Raw genomic sequence first — 18,504 nt, 5'->3', positions numbered from 1 at the left:
GAACAGACTGGAACGTTTGACCAATCAGAGCAGAGATTAGAGAGACTGAATCTTTACACTAACTGTTTTCAGACTCTTTAAGAAATATGGTTATGTGCCATGTGTATTATGAGAACATTTAAGTGTGTTTTGACCTTGGATGTATGTAAACCTATTGTAAGCAACATTACTGTTGTTTTAGATAAACCTGCTATTAAAGGGATAGTTCCCCAAATATGAAAATTCACAACGCACTTACATACATTTTTTGTTTGTGTCTGTTTGTTTATGAAAGTCATACACATCAGGGATGACATGAGGGTGAGTAAATGATGAGAGAATTTTGGGTGAACTATCCCTTTAATAGAATGTGCTGGAAAATAATTGTAACAAGTATGAAAAAATTAATTTCAAACTCTTAAAGCACAAGATCAAGGTTTTTGTCAAGGTCTGTTTTGTCTCCCTCAGGAAGATGAGGATGCCGTGCAGTTTGCTAACAGAGTAAAGGGAGCCATTGCCAGACAGGGTGGTCTGGTGGACCTGCTGTGGTAAGTCGGACTCAGCTATGTTAAGGCCAAAGAGAAGTAATACAAATACTAATATAAGCCGTAGATGGAGAGATATGTGACAGCTGGCTGTCTTAAACCAGAAAATATCTGGTCTTGGCTGGTTTAAGCTGGTCTCCTAGCCTGACAAAGCCCTTCTACAGACTAAAGCCCAAAGTACACTTCTGCTGTCCATGTGAGGTGACTTCAAGCATCCGCAGACGTCAACGCCAAAGTCCCTTTAAGACAAGTCATTTCACTCGGCGGCCATCTTTGAAACGCCTCTCGGGCATGCGAGTGCAGCTCCTATCTCTTTGAATGGGGAAACATAAAATTCTCCAAAGATGTTCGCCAAGCTTACGATTAAATTTCATATTTGAAATCACCAATGAAATCTGACAACAACTGTCTCATAAATTTTGTTTCTAAACGCTTGAATAATGACAGAAAATGACATATTTCAGGCTGGATCAAGCTAATGCGCTCGCGTCTGACTGTTTCTAACGGCAGCTGCAGTGACCCGATGACTTTACCAATCAGCGACTGGCTCTTATTTAGAAGGCGGGACTTATTGAGCAATGCACTTTTCCCCATTCAAAACAATACGGGTGACTCATCTTGTGTTATTCTATAGCCTTTGTCCACGCACACCGTCCGCATGCAGCCCAATTTTTGTGTCCACACGGACAACAGCACATGTGTGAGTGGCTGCGTGACAGAGGTGGACAGTAACAAAGTACATTTACTTGAGTACTGTACTTAAGTACACTTTTTGAGTATCTGTACTTTACTTGAGTATTATTTTTTCTGGAAACTTTTTACTTTAACTTCACTACATTTGAAAGACAAATATCGTACTTTTTACTCCACTACAATTCTGTCAAGGTCCTTGAGTAGAAAGTAACATCAGTCAGTGGATGATTTTGGTTGCAGGGGTTGCATTTTGGTTGGAAATGAAAGTCGGGTTTACGTCAGAACCCTGCATCTAATTGACATCAGAACCCGACGTCAGATTGACGTTGGATATTGATAATAAAAGTTGGGTTGACGTCAGAATCCGACTGATGTTGGTTTCTGACGTCAACCCGATTTTCATTTTCAACCACAATACAACGTCTGTCCAACGTTGGAGATCAATGTCAATCTGACGTTGGATTCTGACATAAACCTGATTTTCATTTTCAACGTTGGGTTTGGTTTTCTAAATGCGAATTTTGTCACTTTTTTGCACACTAGCTTATAGATAACAGTAAGGCTAACATATTCATACTAAAAGCCAAAAAACTTTAAATAGGGCAATATTTGAGGGAACAGCCATTTGGGTGTCCGAAACCATTGTGGACGTTATTGAGTGACTTATTCAATCTCACATTCAATCCCACTACTGGAACTGTGTTCTAGAAATAAATGTGATATTGATATGAGGGTAGGTATGCAGGCATACGGTACTTTAAGTATTACATACAACAATGCAACAATAATAATAAAACAATGCATTGACATTTACTTTTTACTTTTGATACTTAAGTACTTTTAAAAACGAGTACTTCTGTACTTTTACTTAAGTAAAAATAGGTCTTTACAACTTTTACTTGTAACGGAGTAATATTTGACCAGTAGTATCTGTACTTTCACTCAAGTAAGGAAGTTGTGTACTTCGTCCACCTCTGCTGCGTGATAACAGTCATCTAGATAAATCCACTACGCCGAACGTGTCTTTCCACAATTGAGGTCAAAGGAGTATACTTTAAAAAGGCTCGCACTCTCAACTTTGCACGAGACAAAGTGGAATGTGGAAATTAAAGTATACCCGGGGCTTTGAGAGACCAGCAAACCAGCTTAGCCATATTCAATTCAATTCACATTTGTATAGCGCTTTTCACAATTCACATCATTTCAAAGCAGAGTCCACATTACAATTTAGAGTGATCTGTTATCAGAGGTAACTGTCTAAGTTATGTATTTCAGAAATGTACAAGTACAAAATCACAGTTAGTGAAAAAAATTATTAATTTGAACAATGTAATGATTTAAGGCAGAAACAATGACTTCGTTGAAGTAATGAATACTTGTTTGTTAACAAATGATTATGATATTTGGAAAAATGTATTGGTGCATGTTGATTCAGACATTAGATATTAAAGCTGGTTTTCTCAGATAAATGTCCTTTTAGTTGAAACTGGGTTTGTGTTTTTCTTTAGGGATGGTGGTTTGAAACGAGGGAAAGTGAAAGACGCTTTTAAAGAGGAGCAACAAAAAATCTACAGCAAGATTTTGGTTGGAACGCAAGCGGACCGCAGTCGTTCTTGAGGAGAGGATGATGATTCAGGTGAGGACCTGGAGGGCAAGAGACGGTTCACAGACCCGGACAACGGCGTTATGGATTTGTTTCACTTCAAATCACAAGAGCTGTCCTTGTTTAATTATTCCTCTTTGTGAAAAGGATCAAAGCTTGTCGAGTGTTAGGTCAGGTCGTGATCAAAACAGTCCACGAGATGCGTTTTGATGCGTAATGTTCCTTTGACCGAAGCCAGTGTAGCGTGTGTCAGTCTATAGTGGCCGAGTGGCTCACGAGGAGTCATAAGGATGCAATGTGATAGTGATATTTTTTTTTATTAACATTTACTTTTTCTTTGTTTCTTTTTCTCTTATTATCATTTACTCTTAACGTATCATTAGGATGCAATAAACTATTAAATCTGATGGCCTTGAATGGCTCAAGGAAACGCCTCATCAGGCTGCACGTAGGTGTCCGAGAGTTTTCCGTTATGCACTTCCATCTCTCTGCTATACTTCTGCTGCGCAAGTCACTTTAATCCTGGATTTTAACTGGAGAAAACTGCAGAAATATGCATGGCAAACCTGCAATTTAATTTGAAGATGACCTTTGCAGACTTGTAATCTGCATTGACCTTTCAAAATACGTCCATGTAATCAACCAAGCCTGTGTGAAGGGTTTGAGAAGAATTGGTTATATATTGTTAGATATTTTCTTTCTCGTCCTTGTGTGCCAGATCCAGAAGTCTTTGCCATTTCCATTCACATATGGAAGTCAAACTTTAAGAGTCTTGATGATATTGGCCGAGTTACAGCCAATTGAAAACTCTATGAACTTTTCATGTTCTTCAGGTACTGCATAAATTCAGATTAAAAACATTATTTGTGATGTTTAAACAACAATATGCTGCATGCACTGTATACATGTTTCCTAAAGGATTTATTTTTATTTTCAGATCAACCAACCCTAAAATTGAGACAACTTGTTAAGCAATAGCAAGACTATTTTAACATAATTATTTTTTATTAAAATACATTTTAGCACAACAAAACTCAGAAACTCTGTTGCAAGTTTGGATCTATAACATTGCTTTTAAAAAGTGCACACAACACAGTTATTGGATCTCCTCATTTTAAATAATCTGACTGGTTCAGTAAGTTATCTGAGGAAACGCCTCAGTAAGTTATCTGACTGATTCAGACGATAACTGATGACTCATCAGACGATGATCAGATGATGTTTGTCGGTAACTAAAAACAATGTTGCACCATTGACCACAATTTTATCAGATTTTCGTGTGAATTTTTTTTTTTTTTTTTTTTTTCTGTTTAGACCAATGTGTAAAAAAGCCAGACAGGCTGAATGAACATGTAAAGTGATGGAAGGAACAGTATTTACATGTTTTCACCAAATACAAGTGTTCAGAGACGAGACCTATGCTGCATCCCAATTTGCCTACTTATATTACGCCCTAAAAGTATGTACTCTTTTTGTGAAGAAAAAGTTCATACTTTTGACTGTGTAGCAGAAGAGTAGACAAGCTTTGGGATATACTATCACCTCATTAAATTGCGTCTTTTAACAATGTCAATGTCACTTTATTCATAAAGCACTATTTAAAACGGCAACTGTTGACCAATGTGCTGTACATAACATAAACATTAACACAATGAAATAAAACGGATATCATCAATTAAAAGCTATTTCAAACAAATACGTTTAACAGTCACTTTGTCGCATAGTTACTCGCGTCTTATCATTGCAAACTGGCCTGCCAATCATCTTGTCACAGTTAACACATTTCATTTCATTTCCTTCTGTATCGGAGAGAAAAGAAGTAGCACGTTGATCTGTGGGTCTTTCATGTGGAGAAACTAATATTTTTGCACAATGATGCATTTAAAAGTTAATGGCCAAACGGATCTTTATAAAAGTTTAGCGTTGTTGCAGATGAAAGATAACACGGATAACATTAAATCATATTTTTTATCAGGTTAAATGTTTATTAGTCTCTCAAACCCCTTCATCTAAATCTCTCTACTTAACCATCGGTTGCGCATATCCACCATGTTTGTCGTTTTTTAACACTTTATTTGTGTTTGTAGTTCTGAACTGAATTCTCCTTCAAAGCGCAATGGGTTGTGGGCAATATTGGCCGTTAAGAGTGTGCGCGCATCCACACTTCGAAAATATACCAGAAATAGTAGACCATCTGGGGACTTGTGGCATACTCTTTTCAATAGACTATGCTTTGGGACACACTTGTTCTAGTCTCACATACTATTTAGGATTGATTTGGGAGGCAGAGCCACTTTCGGTCTCTTAGCAAAACAGTCTTTTTGTGAACGCCACCAAGTCATAGTTTTATGTAACAGCAGCGGCTTTGGGCATGTGACCAAAGATGCAAATCTTATTGGTTGGCCAATTATATTTTCAGTGTTATGGAAAAGAGATTAGAAACTTGCTGGATTTACGGCATGCTAATGTTTGTGTTGTTCAAATTAAAATATTTACCGTGCCGAATTTTCGCACAGAAGATTAAGGCCTTAACTCAGCTAAGAAATTGCCATGTCGTTACAAAAAAACATTGGCAGAACAGCTAAATACTGTGCAGGAGAAAACACTGTATGCAACTACTATCTAGCTCTAAAACTAAAGCACTTAAGGGCTCATAATGAACGCTAGTAGTTTCACAACGAGAACCCTTTATGCTCTCTAAAAAGAAAATGTATCACAGGTCTTGTTTCAGGACTATGTTTGGTTACAACCACTAACAAACAAGATGTTGCTTGTTTAGCTTATGGTAAAGCTTGAGTGACATGAGCCACATGTGTAAAGCGGTTTCTCAGACACTTTTTGGCTTCTAGTGAATATGATTAGTTTGTATTGGATGATATCTCATTCTAAAAAAAACATTCAAGCTGTGAAGTTCTGACTATTAACCTTCATATGTGTGTGTGCAGCCATCTTGCACCAACCTAGATGGTTATTATTAGGATTTCTCATTCAACCATCATCATAATCATGTCATTTAGTCGTTTGTAAGAGCAGCATGTCTCACAGAGCCTGGATATTAGCTCAAGGAGGCATGTACAGTACAATGGAGTTTTGATTCAAGAAAGTGTGACAAGTATTTAAATATTATTATCCCTCATCTACAAGCTTGAAAGTGGAATTGAATTGGCCCCATGTTGTGTTACTCCACAAAATTACATCTTTAAAGACAAGTCTGCCTGTAATAAAGTTTGATTGAGTAATTAAAGCTTTAGATCTCTACTGTGATCTGAAATAGTACGACCGCATACCAGCGTGTGAAGCAATTCGGCTGCTGGGCTCAATATGTGGGAATGACTCTTTTCTCTACGCTTTTAAACCAGTTACTGAGCGCATATAAATGGCTCTGTGGAAACGTAGTGAGTTTGTATAAACATGTCAAGGATTGTACCATATACAGCTGCTCATGTTTTCAAGGACTCTGGTTCTCGGCTTTACGTGAAGGTTCAACTGGAGATTTCACTGAAGCTCAGCGTTGTGGGAGCCATTGATAATATAGGACTTATTCCAATTCACTGACATTGTGCTTTTTTCTCATATATGTTTAGCAATTCATCAGTTCAGTATCCTTCTGGGATCCAGCAGTTCAGTCTTCTCTTTAAAGGGATAGTTCACTTTGAAATTAAACTTTGGTATATTTTAGCTTACCTCAAGGGCATCCCAAGATGTAGGTGTCTTTGTTTCCGCAGTAGTTTCAATTTTGAACCTCAAAGAGCATGCACAGAGAAGTCCAAATTAAACAATTCCCCATCGTAAGTACACATTGATGGCCTAAGACACGAAACGAGCGGTTTGTGTGAGAAAACGAACAGTATTTATATCGTTTTTTACCTCTTGTACACAACCAGCGCTTGGGCAGACTAAGCCAGAATGCGCGCACACGTCACACACCAGGAAGCGCCCGCGCCCTCAGATCACTTGGACGTGGTTGTGTAGAGGTAAAAACTATATAAATACTGTTCGTTTTCTCACACAAACCACTCGTTTCGTGTCTTAGGCCATCAATGTGTACTTACGATGGGGAATTGTTTAATTTGGACTTCTCTGTGCATGCTCTTTGAGGCGGTGACCATAGACCTGCATTATATGACTGACAGACAAGAACGGTTTGACCTAAAAATATCAAAATTGAAACTACTGCGGAAACAAAGACACCTACATCTTGGGATGCCCTTGAGGTAAGCTAAAACATACCAAAATTAAATTTCAAAGTGAACTATCCCTTTAAAACTTAAAACTGACAGGCTTTTCTGAGATACAAAATTTAATTTCTGACATTTATAAAAACAATGATTGTATTGAAATTACTGTATTTCAAAAAACTTTATTGAAAAAGCAGCAGTAGTACAGTATTTTATTTTGTAATTCACTAGCATTCAAATGTTTTTGAAAGAAGTCTGTTATGCTCACTATAGCCACATTTATCACTATATAAACATATAGTAAAACAGTAATATTGTGAAATATAATATATTTTTTAAATAACTATCCTATTTTATTGTATTTTAAAAAGTTATTTATTCTGAATTTATTTAAAGCTTTATTTTTAGCAGCCATTACTCCAGTGTCCAGAGTCACATGATCGTTAAGAAATGTTTCTTGTGCAACAAATCAGCATATTACAATGATTTTTGATTATTATAAATGTTAGAGTTGTGCTACTTAATATATTTGTGAAAACCATGATGCCATGAAGCATGATGATGATTTTGTAACATAATAAATGTCTTTACTTTTAGGTTTAATCAATTGAATGCATCCTCATATCGTCCTCGAGTGATAAGTGTATTATTATTTATAGTTTAGTGATTTATTAATTTTGTAAGTTGTCAAAACCTGTGGGGAGACATTACAGGTCAATAAAAAAAATAAAAAATAAACATTCTCATTGGTTTAGACATTCTCACAGCTTTTTTTGTATTAAAAGTTCTAAAACATTTGTTAATATAACTTGCCTTTATTTTTTAATAAATAGATCATGATGTCCAGTATGAAAGAACAATAATGTTTTATGTTTCAAACATGTCATTGTAGGATTTAAAACATGACAATTTTTTTAAAACAAACACACCCACAAACTCGTTTTGCTGGCTCTCATGAGGATTTGTATCATTTACTGTGTCTTTACATTTTCTTTGATATTGTAGTAAACAATGCTACTTTTATGCACAGTAGACTCTACAAAAATCGTAATATCCTTTAGATTAGTCCATCCTACAAGAAGAAAGTGTGAGATTTGTACATTGTCATTAAATTGGATTAATGTCACCATCCACATTAGGTGAGTGGGTGTGTGTGGCCAGTGATTTGACTGCTGCCTGCCACGCTCTAAAACAGCAGCTGCCAATCATCCACCTGTTTGTCACTGTCACTGTTCGTTCAAAATGTTCTAATGTGATACAGTCATGTACAACTATATATAATATGTCATACAAGAAAATAAAAAAACTTCAACACAACATTCTGTCAGTTTCAAGTTTATGACGAGAAGAGTTTCTAGTATCCTTTGCTTTTTGTGGCTCACCCATAAAAAGCCTGTCCTGGGCCTGCTGAGTAGTGATCGATCATGAACGATTCGTTTGAACGAGTCTTTAATATGTCTCGGGAACAAGGAGTTGTCTCAGAGAGTGATTTGTTCATTTTGCCAACATCCCAAAGGTTCTGTACAGGAGACAGAAATGATTCGTTCATCATCGATCATTCGTTCTTTGTGACAGCCGTATTGGATTTGGAAATTAGTTAATAATTCCCAACCTTCCTTACAAGCAAGCGCGTAGTTCGTTTTTTAGTTTACTCTTACAGTTACGTGAGGCGTCTCTGGTCTCAAATTTCTTACACTTTATAATTTTTTGAATTTCTGTCATGATGGTTCTTTTCCGTAACCCATGATAAAACGAAGGACTCAGACCTGAAGATTCGAGAGGTGAACTAATCATTTCTGTTTCCTGTAAAGACAGGACTGTGGGACTGCGACGTGACAAAAGAACGAATGACGTGGATAGGGAGGTGAAGTGAACTAACAAGACTGCATAACCTGAAGAATGAATCATTTTCTTTTCCTAAGTAAAGAATGAATCATTGCTGTTTCTCATCATTTGGCTATGGCTGCATAATAGTTTTTTCTTATTCTAAATGTGATCAACTTTACAGTAAGTAAGTTAATGTGTTAGGGAATTTGGCTATAACCATGTAACATTTAAATTGTATTCTGCTGAAATGAACAAAATGACTTCAAAAAAAAGATTCATACATTTTTCTGAACGAGACTCAAAGATCCGAGTCAGTCAAATTATCCGAACGTCCCATCGCTACTGCGGAGGTGGAGCAGGCTTTAAAAACAAAGGAGAACTTGACATTGGTTTTAGGCTCTATATTGACGTATTTCTGGAGAACTGTGTCAAACACTGAACCAGAGGGACAAGTTGTTCTGCCAGAGTCCCTTCACTTAACATGAATTATAAACATCCATTCAGCCTGCCGTTGCTGGGCTGGAGTCTGACCTGAGAAACAGAGAATTTCCTTCATGGCGACATTTCACTTGAAGAGTGCCAACTCTTAGGTAACACCCTGTAGACCAAGAGGGGATACAATGACTTCACCCAGCCAAAGAGCTGATGGATAGATCACAACACACACAAAAAACTGCAGTAAACCGCATGCTTATTGTTTTCACATGTTCGGCACAGAATATTAGATTTAGATAATAACAGATCTTTAAAATAGCCAATTGTTTTCATCTGGTGAATGTCACTTTTGCATTACCATGTGATAAGTTCCAGATCTCCAAATCAGTTTTGATGGAACATTCAAAATGACAAACTGACTCCAATTAAGTGTCTGCCAGGGCACACCGAGCACGTGAACATGTGCGTCAGTTTCTGCACAATTACCTTACCTTTACCAGCTCTGAATCCATCAAACTAACTAGATTATGAACTGATGTCTTTATCTAATTTGTTGTTCTGCAACAGCACAGATGCAGAACAGAAACTATTGACATCCGTTTTTGCTGCTAGTGGGTTTTTTTTTTTTACATAATATATGCCTTGATGCAGTAAATATTGCATGAGATGCTATAAATACAATTAATATTGCATATGGCATCGTTATTAAACAATAACACATATTGTAGTATATCCTGAGACCCTGCAATTTGCTTTCAATTGCTTTCTGTTGTTTGCACTCCACATCAGTTTGTGTAAATCCTGATTATCGTGTTCTCCAGCCTGATGTGAGAACGATCCAAATAGCATTTTTTGCTTCAATGGAAGGAAATCTGACCTTTTGAACAAAAGAGTTAACATGATTCATGTTCCAAAATTACTTATTGGATTAGTGACCTAAAATCTCCAAACTCCAAAAACAGATTTAAATGTGGTTGCAGACATTTTACTTTAATTCTCTTATTCTCCCTGTCGAAATATATATATATGCAAATATCTATTTATCAGGGGTGTTGTTTCTCCGAGGAGGAAAGGAAGGCAGTGCCTCTTCAAAAAATTGTATGAGAATATAATCCATATTTGAAAAATAAAATATTACAAAATGTGATATTAAAAAGTGTGATATTAAAAAGTGTATAAATCACTTTTTTTTTTTTTAAGTAACACTGTGTAACAGCGACACCCTGCAAATAAAGTTACAGTGGGAGTCTGTGTCTCTCTTGCCTCCCCAGAGCCCATTGACTTTTAACAGACCCTCTAAACTTTAGCCTGCGCTGCATGGGTTTAGTGGGGGGTAAGTGAAAATGAATGGGGAAAATCACATGAGACCCTTTGCGCTATGATTGGTTATGGTTAAATATGATTGGTTTGTGCGATAAATCCCACCCCTTGTTTTCATGCACGTTCGCAAATTGGTCTGAATGAACAAAATGATGCCATTTAATGGGAAGACTAATTAAAAACTAAGTAAGCAACTCACCCATTAAAATATCATTGCTTTGTCACGTCATAATCTAACTCGAAATGGACTAAAAACATGATGACTGTAGGGATTTTTTAGTGAGCAATCAGCTTGGCGAGATTAAAGGTACATCTTCGTCTGTGATCAGTGTTTCCAAGCTTGATAACTGATGAAAATAAGTTGACTATTAAAAAGAACAGCTGAACATCAGTTCACAAATAAAATATATTGTTTAAATTTGTTCCTTTAGTTATTATTCGTTTGGAATAAATGTAAAAATGCCTAAAAAACTAACTTGATGGGATTGATACTTGGTTTTAATTAATTAATTACATAGTTAATGTAAAAATACAAAATTGTATTTGTTTTCTTTTTTATGAACCTGTGACATGAAATTACATTTTATATATATATATATATATATTATGGGGTTATTATACATTATGGAGACAGAATGTATGTTATACAAAATGTCCACACAAAGATGGCAATATCTGAAATCCTTGTCCTTGTGGGGGAACAAGGAAAACAGCTTATAAAAGGTGTATTTTTATTTATTAAAAAAACGTATAAAGTTTTTTGACAATGTAAAAATGCAGAAAGTTTTCTGTGATGGGTAGGTTTACAGTATAAAAATCATTGTCTGTGGAAAATCCCCATAAAACATGAAAACATAACGTGTGCGTGTGTATTCGTGTATAATACAAATTATGCAACACTTTTGTGTGTCTACGTGACCTGACATAAATTCAGTAAGTATAGAAGGCCTAGATACCTCCGCTTCAGTCAGATCTGAATGACACACGGAAACTTTGACGCTTCTCATTTGTACAGTAGCTCACAGTACTACATGTGTAGGGCGGAGCTTCGCATGCAACATAACATTGACAGCGCAACTAGTTTGGTTAAGTCTGAAACGGCAGGAACTCCGAGGCTACAGATGCTTCGACGCTGGGTTAATTCAGCTTAAAATAAGAACCTAGTCCGATTACCATGAAGACAGGAGGAGAAATCCCTCCGTGTCAACCGCTGAGCAACTGAAGAAGAGAAACGCCGTGAATGTGAATGTTTCCTCATGACAGCAGGAGTAACGTTAGAGATGCGAGCGTTGCTCTCGTGGGCTCTGTCTTCAGGGCAAGATAGCTAGACTTTTATAATCTTATCTTTAAGCCGTTTGTTATTCCTCGAATAAAGACCTGCGAGTGGGATTTCCGTCGTAAGATTAGACTTGTCTCCAGCTTGCTTCTTATCATGGAGATGTACACGGACGTCTTACTAGTCACTGCAAACGTTGGATCACTGTTTGACAATGTAAGTCTCCTCTGTTTACATTCCTTATTATTTTCCTGGTGGAATATTGCTCAACATCATAAATGAGTTACGCAACAAATTATTTTGACTTTTGTTATTTTAACTGGTCCCTTTGCAACTGCACGCATTTGACTAGTAACCTGCTGTTCAACGCTATCTGCGTTTGCTTAGGTAGCTGCTAATCTTAAAAACAGTCGTTATATAAATATAGGTAGGCCAAATCACCCTCCTAGATAGCTGCGTTTTAAACGGCTCTGAAATGCGCTATATTTAAGTCTGTATAATTTTATAACTCAACCGTTGTAATATTAAGGGGCCGTTCACAAGGGACGCCGCCATGCGTCATTCTGCGCTGTTTAATTGTTTTTTTGTTTTTTCATGTAAACACTTTGTAAACACTGCATCTTTGACCGTTTCATTTTCAGCTTTGTGCGTCTCTTTTTAAGTCGCCGTATCTGGTTAAAAGTAGTTGAACTTTTAAAACGCTTCTCGAGACGCCAGCGTTTTGTAGCGCTGCGTCTCGCTGTTTTTGAACGCAAGAACGCGTCCTGCGCGAGTGGCTCCGACGCCTCTCTCTCATCAGTGATAGAGCTGGACGTTCTCATGCGGCTCCTCCATATCGCAGGGACTGCTGTGAACCCACTTCAGGTTTCCTTCGCTCCACTGGGCCTTTAGCGCACGAGTCCCCAGTCTAGAGTGATATCCTCTCCCATTCACTGTGTGCTGTCTGACAGCACCTCCCCACAGGTCTTACGACCTATCACACACCGCGCGACCGGCCCTTGTGTGTATTCAAATAAAACAGGAAACTGACAGCGAGTTGTGAAAATTCAAAGCGCTACCGCGAAACTGGGGAGTTTAGCAGTTGCAACATTAGACTACTACTACAAACTCTGGCCTGCAGTTATGAACTAGAATAAGACGGGAGAATGTCAGTCTATACTGAAGAAAAAAATTATATATAGATAGAAGAGAAGAAGAGAAGAGAAGAGATTTCTTTGGAAGTTACTTTAAAGTCCCACTGCAGTCAATAATATTATGTTGGCATTACTGCGTGTGAATACAAATGCAATAGTTTATTGCAAGTTGTTTTTCAATAAAAAAAAAAAAAAAAAAATGGCAGACCCGTCCATTTTTATCACTAGTTTTATTCATAGACAGTATAAGGTTTTACTAGTACTTGTTTTCAGTTTCACTAGTACTTGTTTACTAGTCCTTATTCAAGTGATTTGTATGTGATTATTTAAAGTCACCATGAAATCAAAATTTGCAAATCTTTTTTTTTGTGTGTGTGTGGAATGTTGCAGTATTTATTATAAATGATTGATCCATGCACAGCATTTTTTTTTTTTTTTTAAGTAATGTGTTCTCATAATCTTTAAAGACCCACTGTGGTGAAAATCACGTTTTTAATGTTCTTTATATGTGGTGTTTTAATATACTTTAAGACAAACCATATGCAAATTCATCAGTCAACTGTCCAAAGACAGTTTCAAAAACGCAGTTTGAAATCAAGTATAGGTCTCTGCAGGAGAGTAATACGAGTACCAGATCAGTAGATGAGGGGCGTTTTCGACCGTGTCACCTGATATTCCCACATCAGTGAAGGTATAGGTTTAGGGGTCGGGTCGGGTCGGGTGAAGGGCATCATTTTCATTGGATGATTTATAAACACCCACCAGTTTGGAAACAACCACAAATTTAGAAACACCCAATTTTGTTCCGCGAAATCGCCCTTGTTCTCTACGTCAAAAATATGTTGTAACCAATCCCGTCAAGATGTGGCCGGGCTTTAGCATATCATTTACTAAGCTGTGAAGCAGGGGAGTGTCAAGAGAAGTCAGGTCCTGGTACATTTTCTGTTGATATGAAACATTTGGTTCGTTTGCCAATATGCCGGGTGAATTATGTATATGATGTATTACAATGTTATGGTGAACTATATGCCTTTCTCCAGTGACGTTCTAAGTTGTTTAAAGCGTTTCTAAAGATACTGATTTTTAGAAGACAGACTGAAATGGTGAACGGGAACATGGTTTGTTTAACATTAGCAAAACATTATTAGCTGTTTGATAACATAGTCAAGCAAAAGGCTAATCATATTAATTACCATTAGGCCTACGTGTCCGACGTTGTAGAGAGCAATACATAACACATTACCATTCTGATACATCGACTTGTAGAAGAGCCTGTAGCTATAATTCACTCTTCCACTTCTCCTGAATCAGTTTCTGGTTCAAACATATATGGCTGAATAAGCCAGTATTTCCACTTGTCATCGTGTAGCGTTTACTACAGTAAAGTTGACAGGTATTCTGGGCTCGTGTGATTGAGCGGAGGCGGGGGTAATTTGCAAATTCATGGGTCCGCAATATGTTAAATGAAGCAAGGGTGTAGAGTTACATTGAAGGTATTTTAATGCATGAAGAAATTATTTTCACAGGAAAAAAACATTTAAGTATGTCATTGTAGTGATCAAAGATGAGTTTTAAGGGATAACATTATTGACTGCAGTGGGACTTTAATCAAAGTAAATTCCAAAGAAATCTCTTCTCTTCTCTGATGAGGTTTTTTAATGCGAGGAAGAATAACCGGTCTCTCATGAGATCAGAGCAGTAGTAAACCACAACGATCCAATCAATTCCCGAAAGACAAAAACAAGTCCCAACCTACAGTTTTTGTTGCTCACAATGCCACAATAGGGAAGAAAAGACTATGACAACTTCCAAATCATTCCGATTTCTCTCTTCTCCTCAATCACTGTCTTGCCGCAACTGTCCTCTCTAATAAAGGCCAAAAATGTTGCTTGATAATATTAGTATAAAAATAGATTCCATATAGTTTTAAAGAATAAAGGTTTAAGCCTGACACACAGTGCTCAGTCGACTTTTAGGGAAACCAACATGAAAATGTCCATACATTATGGTGGACAGTGGATATTTTGGTGCAAAAAACAATGGTTAAATAGAGACTGTAGACGTTTAATTCCAGCACCAGGTGATTTCATATTGTGAAACCATAGACAGTAGATTAGTCTCACATGCAACAGTAAGACACTTTTAACTCTTTCCCCAGCACCGCAGCATTTTTGATCATTTTTACAAAACTTTAATCGCCCCCAGAATATTTTGTTGTACGAATATCTGAACAGAGAACAGAGCCTCTGCTCTAAGAAAAAACAAAACAAAACAATTATTCTTTCACTTGTTTCTGCTTCTTCGCTTGTTTTTGGATCCGGAGATACTGTACTATTTCAGAAGATTTGCAATAGCATCCCCCTACCATATAACAGTGAAAACATGGATTGCTGTAAAATTCTGTCAAGTATGGTAAAAGAGTTAAACTGGATAGAACTTTTAGCTCAATTTCTTCATCAAGTTTTTAACGTAAGTAGTTTGTCCACTGCTTGTGCTAAAGGCATGATTGATACCATGTCAAATCATGAGGCTTGATGAGGTGAAGGATTCTACTACATTTCTAAGTAATTGGATTTCCAGATGTTAAAACTGGATAGAAAACTACACACTCACACTTAAGGAGGGCCCAAGCATTGTCTGAAAGCCAGGCAATGCCCACGGACCTTTGGCTAAACGTCTGATGCATATGGCACACTTATCTGGAAACACTTCAGGACTTTCAAAGTCGTCATCTGATTGGTTGAATTCTACTGGATGTCCAGGAGACGTGTGTGTTGTGTTTATTTAACGGTCCGCCTGGAAACAAATGCCGTGACGCCAAACTCCCTCGTGGAAGAAGAACGCCGTTGTGTTTACAATTGTGTCAATGAGCACTTACCAAAATCAACTAAACACTGGATTTTCAAAAGTATGTGAAATTCGCGGCTCCATTGTTGCGGTAAATTTGCACAACGTTCTGGAATTAATAATTTATAGATGCACGCTGGTCTGTTATTGAAGGGATCACGACTTTTTCACGCACCTAAACCTTTTGAGGAGGAAAACGAAGTGTGATTGGTTGCGTTACATGTCAGTCAAACGTCCTCTTGGGCGGTCCTGCTTTCAGTCTGAAGGTCCAACAACCCCCCTATAGCATTGTTGCTTTATAGTTTTTGTTTAGAAAATGTAAATCTAGTTAAAATCTTGCTATAGAGATCATTTTGCCTCAAACTATGTATGTTCAGCCCAGTCTTTCCGGAGTTGTGTTTTAGTTGTATTTGTTAGAGCATTGGCTTCATTGTGTGTCTCATGGAGGACTGAGGCTACAAGTGGAAATTTGGCCCCGTACCCAGTTTCCTCCAGCTATGTTTGGCTGAGAAAAAGCACATGTCACAGCCCATTGTGACTGTAAACAGATGAATATCTTTTCCCAAAGTACTTCAACCCTTCGTCGCTTCTTTTTTGAATAGGTCAGTATAAATGTTGTAGCAGACTTCCAAAAATGGTTAAATTTTTCTTATCCACAAGAAGGGTTTGCCAGGCCTTTTAAATTTTGCAAGGAGTTTGGTGTATTTAGCTGCGATTCATCATGTCTAATGAGGTGATAACATTTAGTGAAAGGTCGAATCTCACAGAAAATGCTTAATGTCAGCATTTCCTAAAAGCATTGAGCCTAGCCTACAGTAGAGACAATTGGTGCTAATGGTTTCTATGATCCACTTAGACTTTGATAAAATCAGCCCTGGTGGTTCACCTCAAAGTCGAAATAAATACGAAAATATAAAAGTAATAAGTGATTAAGATCACATTTGATTCAGCATAAATACAATTTTGGTCAGCAAATATCACCATGATGTCTACTAAAATTTTTACTTTATACAATATGAATTAACTACATGTACTTACTAGAGTTAGGGTTAGGGTTTGGTTTAGGGTTAGTTACTTGTAATTATGCATCATTTACAGTCATTAAGTAAGTACATGTAGTAATGTGTAAGTACGTCACCTTAAAATTAAGTGTTACCAAATGTTGAAATATTTACAAATTTGATCTGCATTACCGTAAAATGATAATGTCACAGTGCTAAACAAACCCTTCATGTTCCTAAAAATAAACCTCATGTCGTATATTCTCATACAGAATATAAATTCTTATTTAATACATTTATTTTTTTCTTAATAATCCAAACATTTCTCAATGTTGTATTGCAAAATTTGCACAAAAATAGTCTATTAGTTGTTCCAATACTATATCAGATCTCATAACCAGTTATCACATTTGTCAAAAATGTACATTATGTACAAAGGCACATTAAGGATTCTAGCGTGTTTTCATAAGCTATTCCTGTAATATCTTGTGCTTTCATTGCAGAACAACAGTTTGGAGAGAATCTTGCTAAACAAGTTAAAGTAAATACATTTATGGCAACTTGAATAACAACAATTTAGTTTTTGCATACTTGCGTGAAGTATATTTCTGGCTGAAGACTCTTTTGTCAATGCCCTTTTGTTATGCAATGAGCGTTTCAGCAATGAGTGATCGTTTTTTGAAAACTGATGGCTTTTTTTGGAGAGTTGAACATGTACGTATATCAGATAAAATCATACAGTCACGCGTCTGTGATGGAATAACCGAACGCAGAGGTGCAACTATATCTGATGAACTCTTTATCAACACTTCATCAAAGTTGTTTAAAGCTTTCTTGTCCCTCTGCTAGTGTCCCCTATAAATACTGCAGTGTTTACCTGACATTTAAAAGTACTCTAATTCAATGAAATTAGTTCTATGCTATTTTAAGTCAACTGTAAGGAGCTGCAACAGGAAATGATGCATTGCAAATTTGGGAAATCCTCTTGAGAGTTTAAATGAAGGAAGTTTCCATTGGCCTCCCCACCCTTTCAAATTCAGTGGAACTAAGAAAACAAAGATAGTGAACGACAGTCCATAAAAGGTCTTTATAAGATCAAAGTAACGTTGTAAATTGCATCAGATGCAATTCTATTCTGAGCCCTGTCAAATTCACTACAGTCAGGGTCTGCTGTTTCCATCCATTCTTTCACGGCTGTGCAGTCAAATTCTCGTGACCTGGTTTCACTGCATGCTTGACAAGGCTGAGGAAGGGAGTGGTCTGTGTTTTCACTTTTTTTAGTGGTCATTGCGTCAAAGAGACGCAAAAGCAAATTAAACTGCAAAATGTTAAGCAGACACCTATGTTTTAGACAACCTACAGACAGACTGGCAGTGGTCTGCTCTCTAACACAGTTCTCAAATGAACTTTGAAAAGTCCTGTACCTTACTATTCTGCGTTGAGTTAACAGGAATTTCACACTTGTGGTTATAATATAGCAGACCACGGGGGCACATATCTGTGACACTGATAAAACTGGTCTGTTTTGTAGCAGCCAGTGTTATTAGGAAGTAGATACAGATATTTTTGAATATGTTGCGTAACATTCAGTCATCTGTGGCTGATGTTTTTTTAAACTATTTATTTTACTAAATCCATGAGCAGGGGTGTGAAGTAACGAATTAGAA

General features: G+C 37.0%; 2 protein-coding genes across 6 annotated transcripts in view; both read left to right on the top strand.

Annotated features, from left to right (window-relative positions):
* The window catches only part of LOC309512259 (glycerol-3-phosphate acyltransferase 4-like), a 38,525-nt gene extending 34,672 nt beyond the window's left edge, over window positions 1-3,853 (top strand). For 3 of the 4 annotated variants that reach the window (XM_082187757.1, XM_082187756.1, XM_082187758.1), the window contains 2 exons: window positions 448-527; window positions 2,726-3,853. In XM_082187757.1, coding sequence (XP_082043883.1) covers window positions 448-527; window positions 2,726-2,834 — 189 coding nt within the window. In that variant the 3' untranslated portion in view covers window positions 2,835-3,853. The remainder of the gene's footprint in view (window positions 1-447; window positions 528-2,725) is intronic. The other variant, XM_082187759.1, reaches the window with a different exon arrangement.
* Window positions 3,854-11,575: 7,722 nt separating this feature from the next.
* The window catches only part of inpp5l (inositol polyphosphate-5-phosphatase L), a 32,299-nt gene continuing 25,370 nt past the window's right edge, over window positions 11,576-18,504 (top strand). Inside the window, exon 1 of one of the 2 annotated variants that reach the window (XM_082187771.1) lies at window positions 11,576-12,072. In XM_082187771.1, the coding sequence (XP_082043897.1) occupies window positions 12,013-12,072 (60 nt within the window). In that variant the 5' untranslated portion in view covers window positions 11,576-12,012. The remainder of the gene's footprint in view (window positions 12,073-18,504) is intronic. The other variant, XM_082187770.1, reaches the window with a different exon arrangement.

Source organism: Leuciscus leuciscus (assembly GCF_965113295.1).
Source record: "Leuciscus leuciscus genome assembly, chromosome: 13".
Taxonomy (NCBI): Eukaryota; Metazoa; Chordata; class Actinopteri; order Cypriniformes; family Leuciscidae; genus Leuciscus; species Leuciscus leuciscus.
The sequence above is the reverse complement of the archived record's forward strand: the minus strand, read 5'-3'. Positions and strand labels throughout refer to the sequence as shown.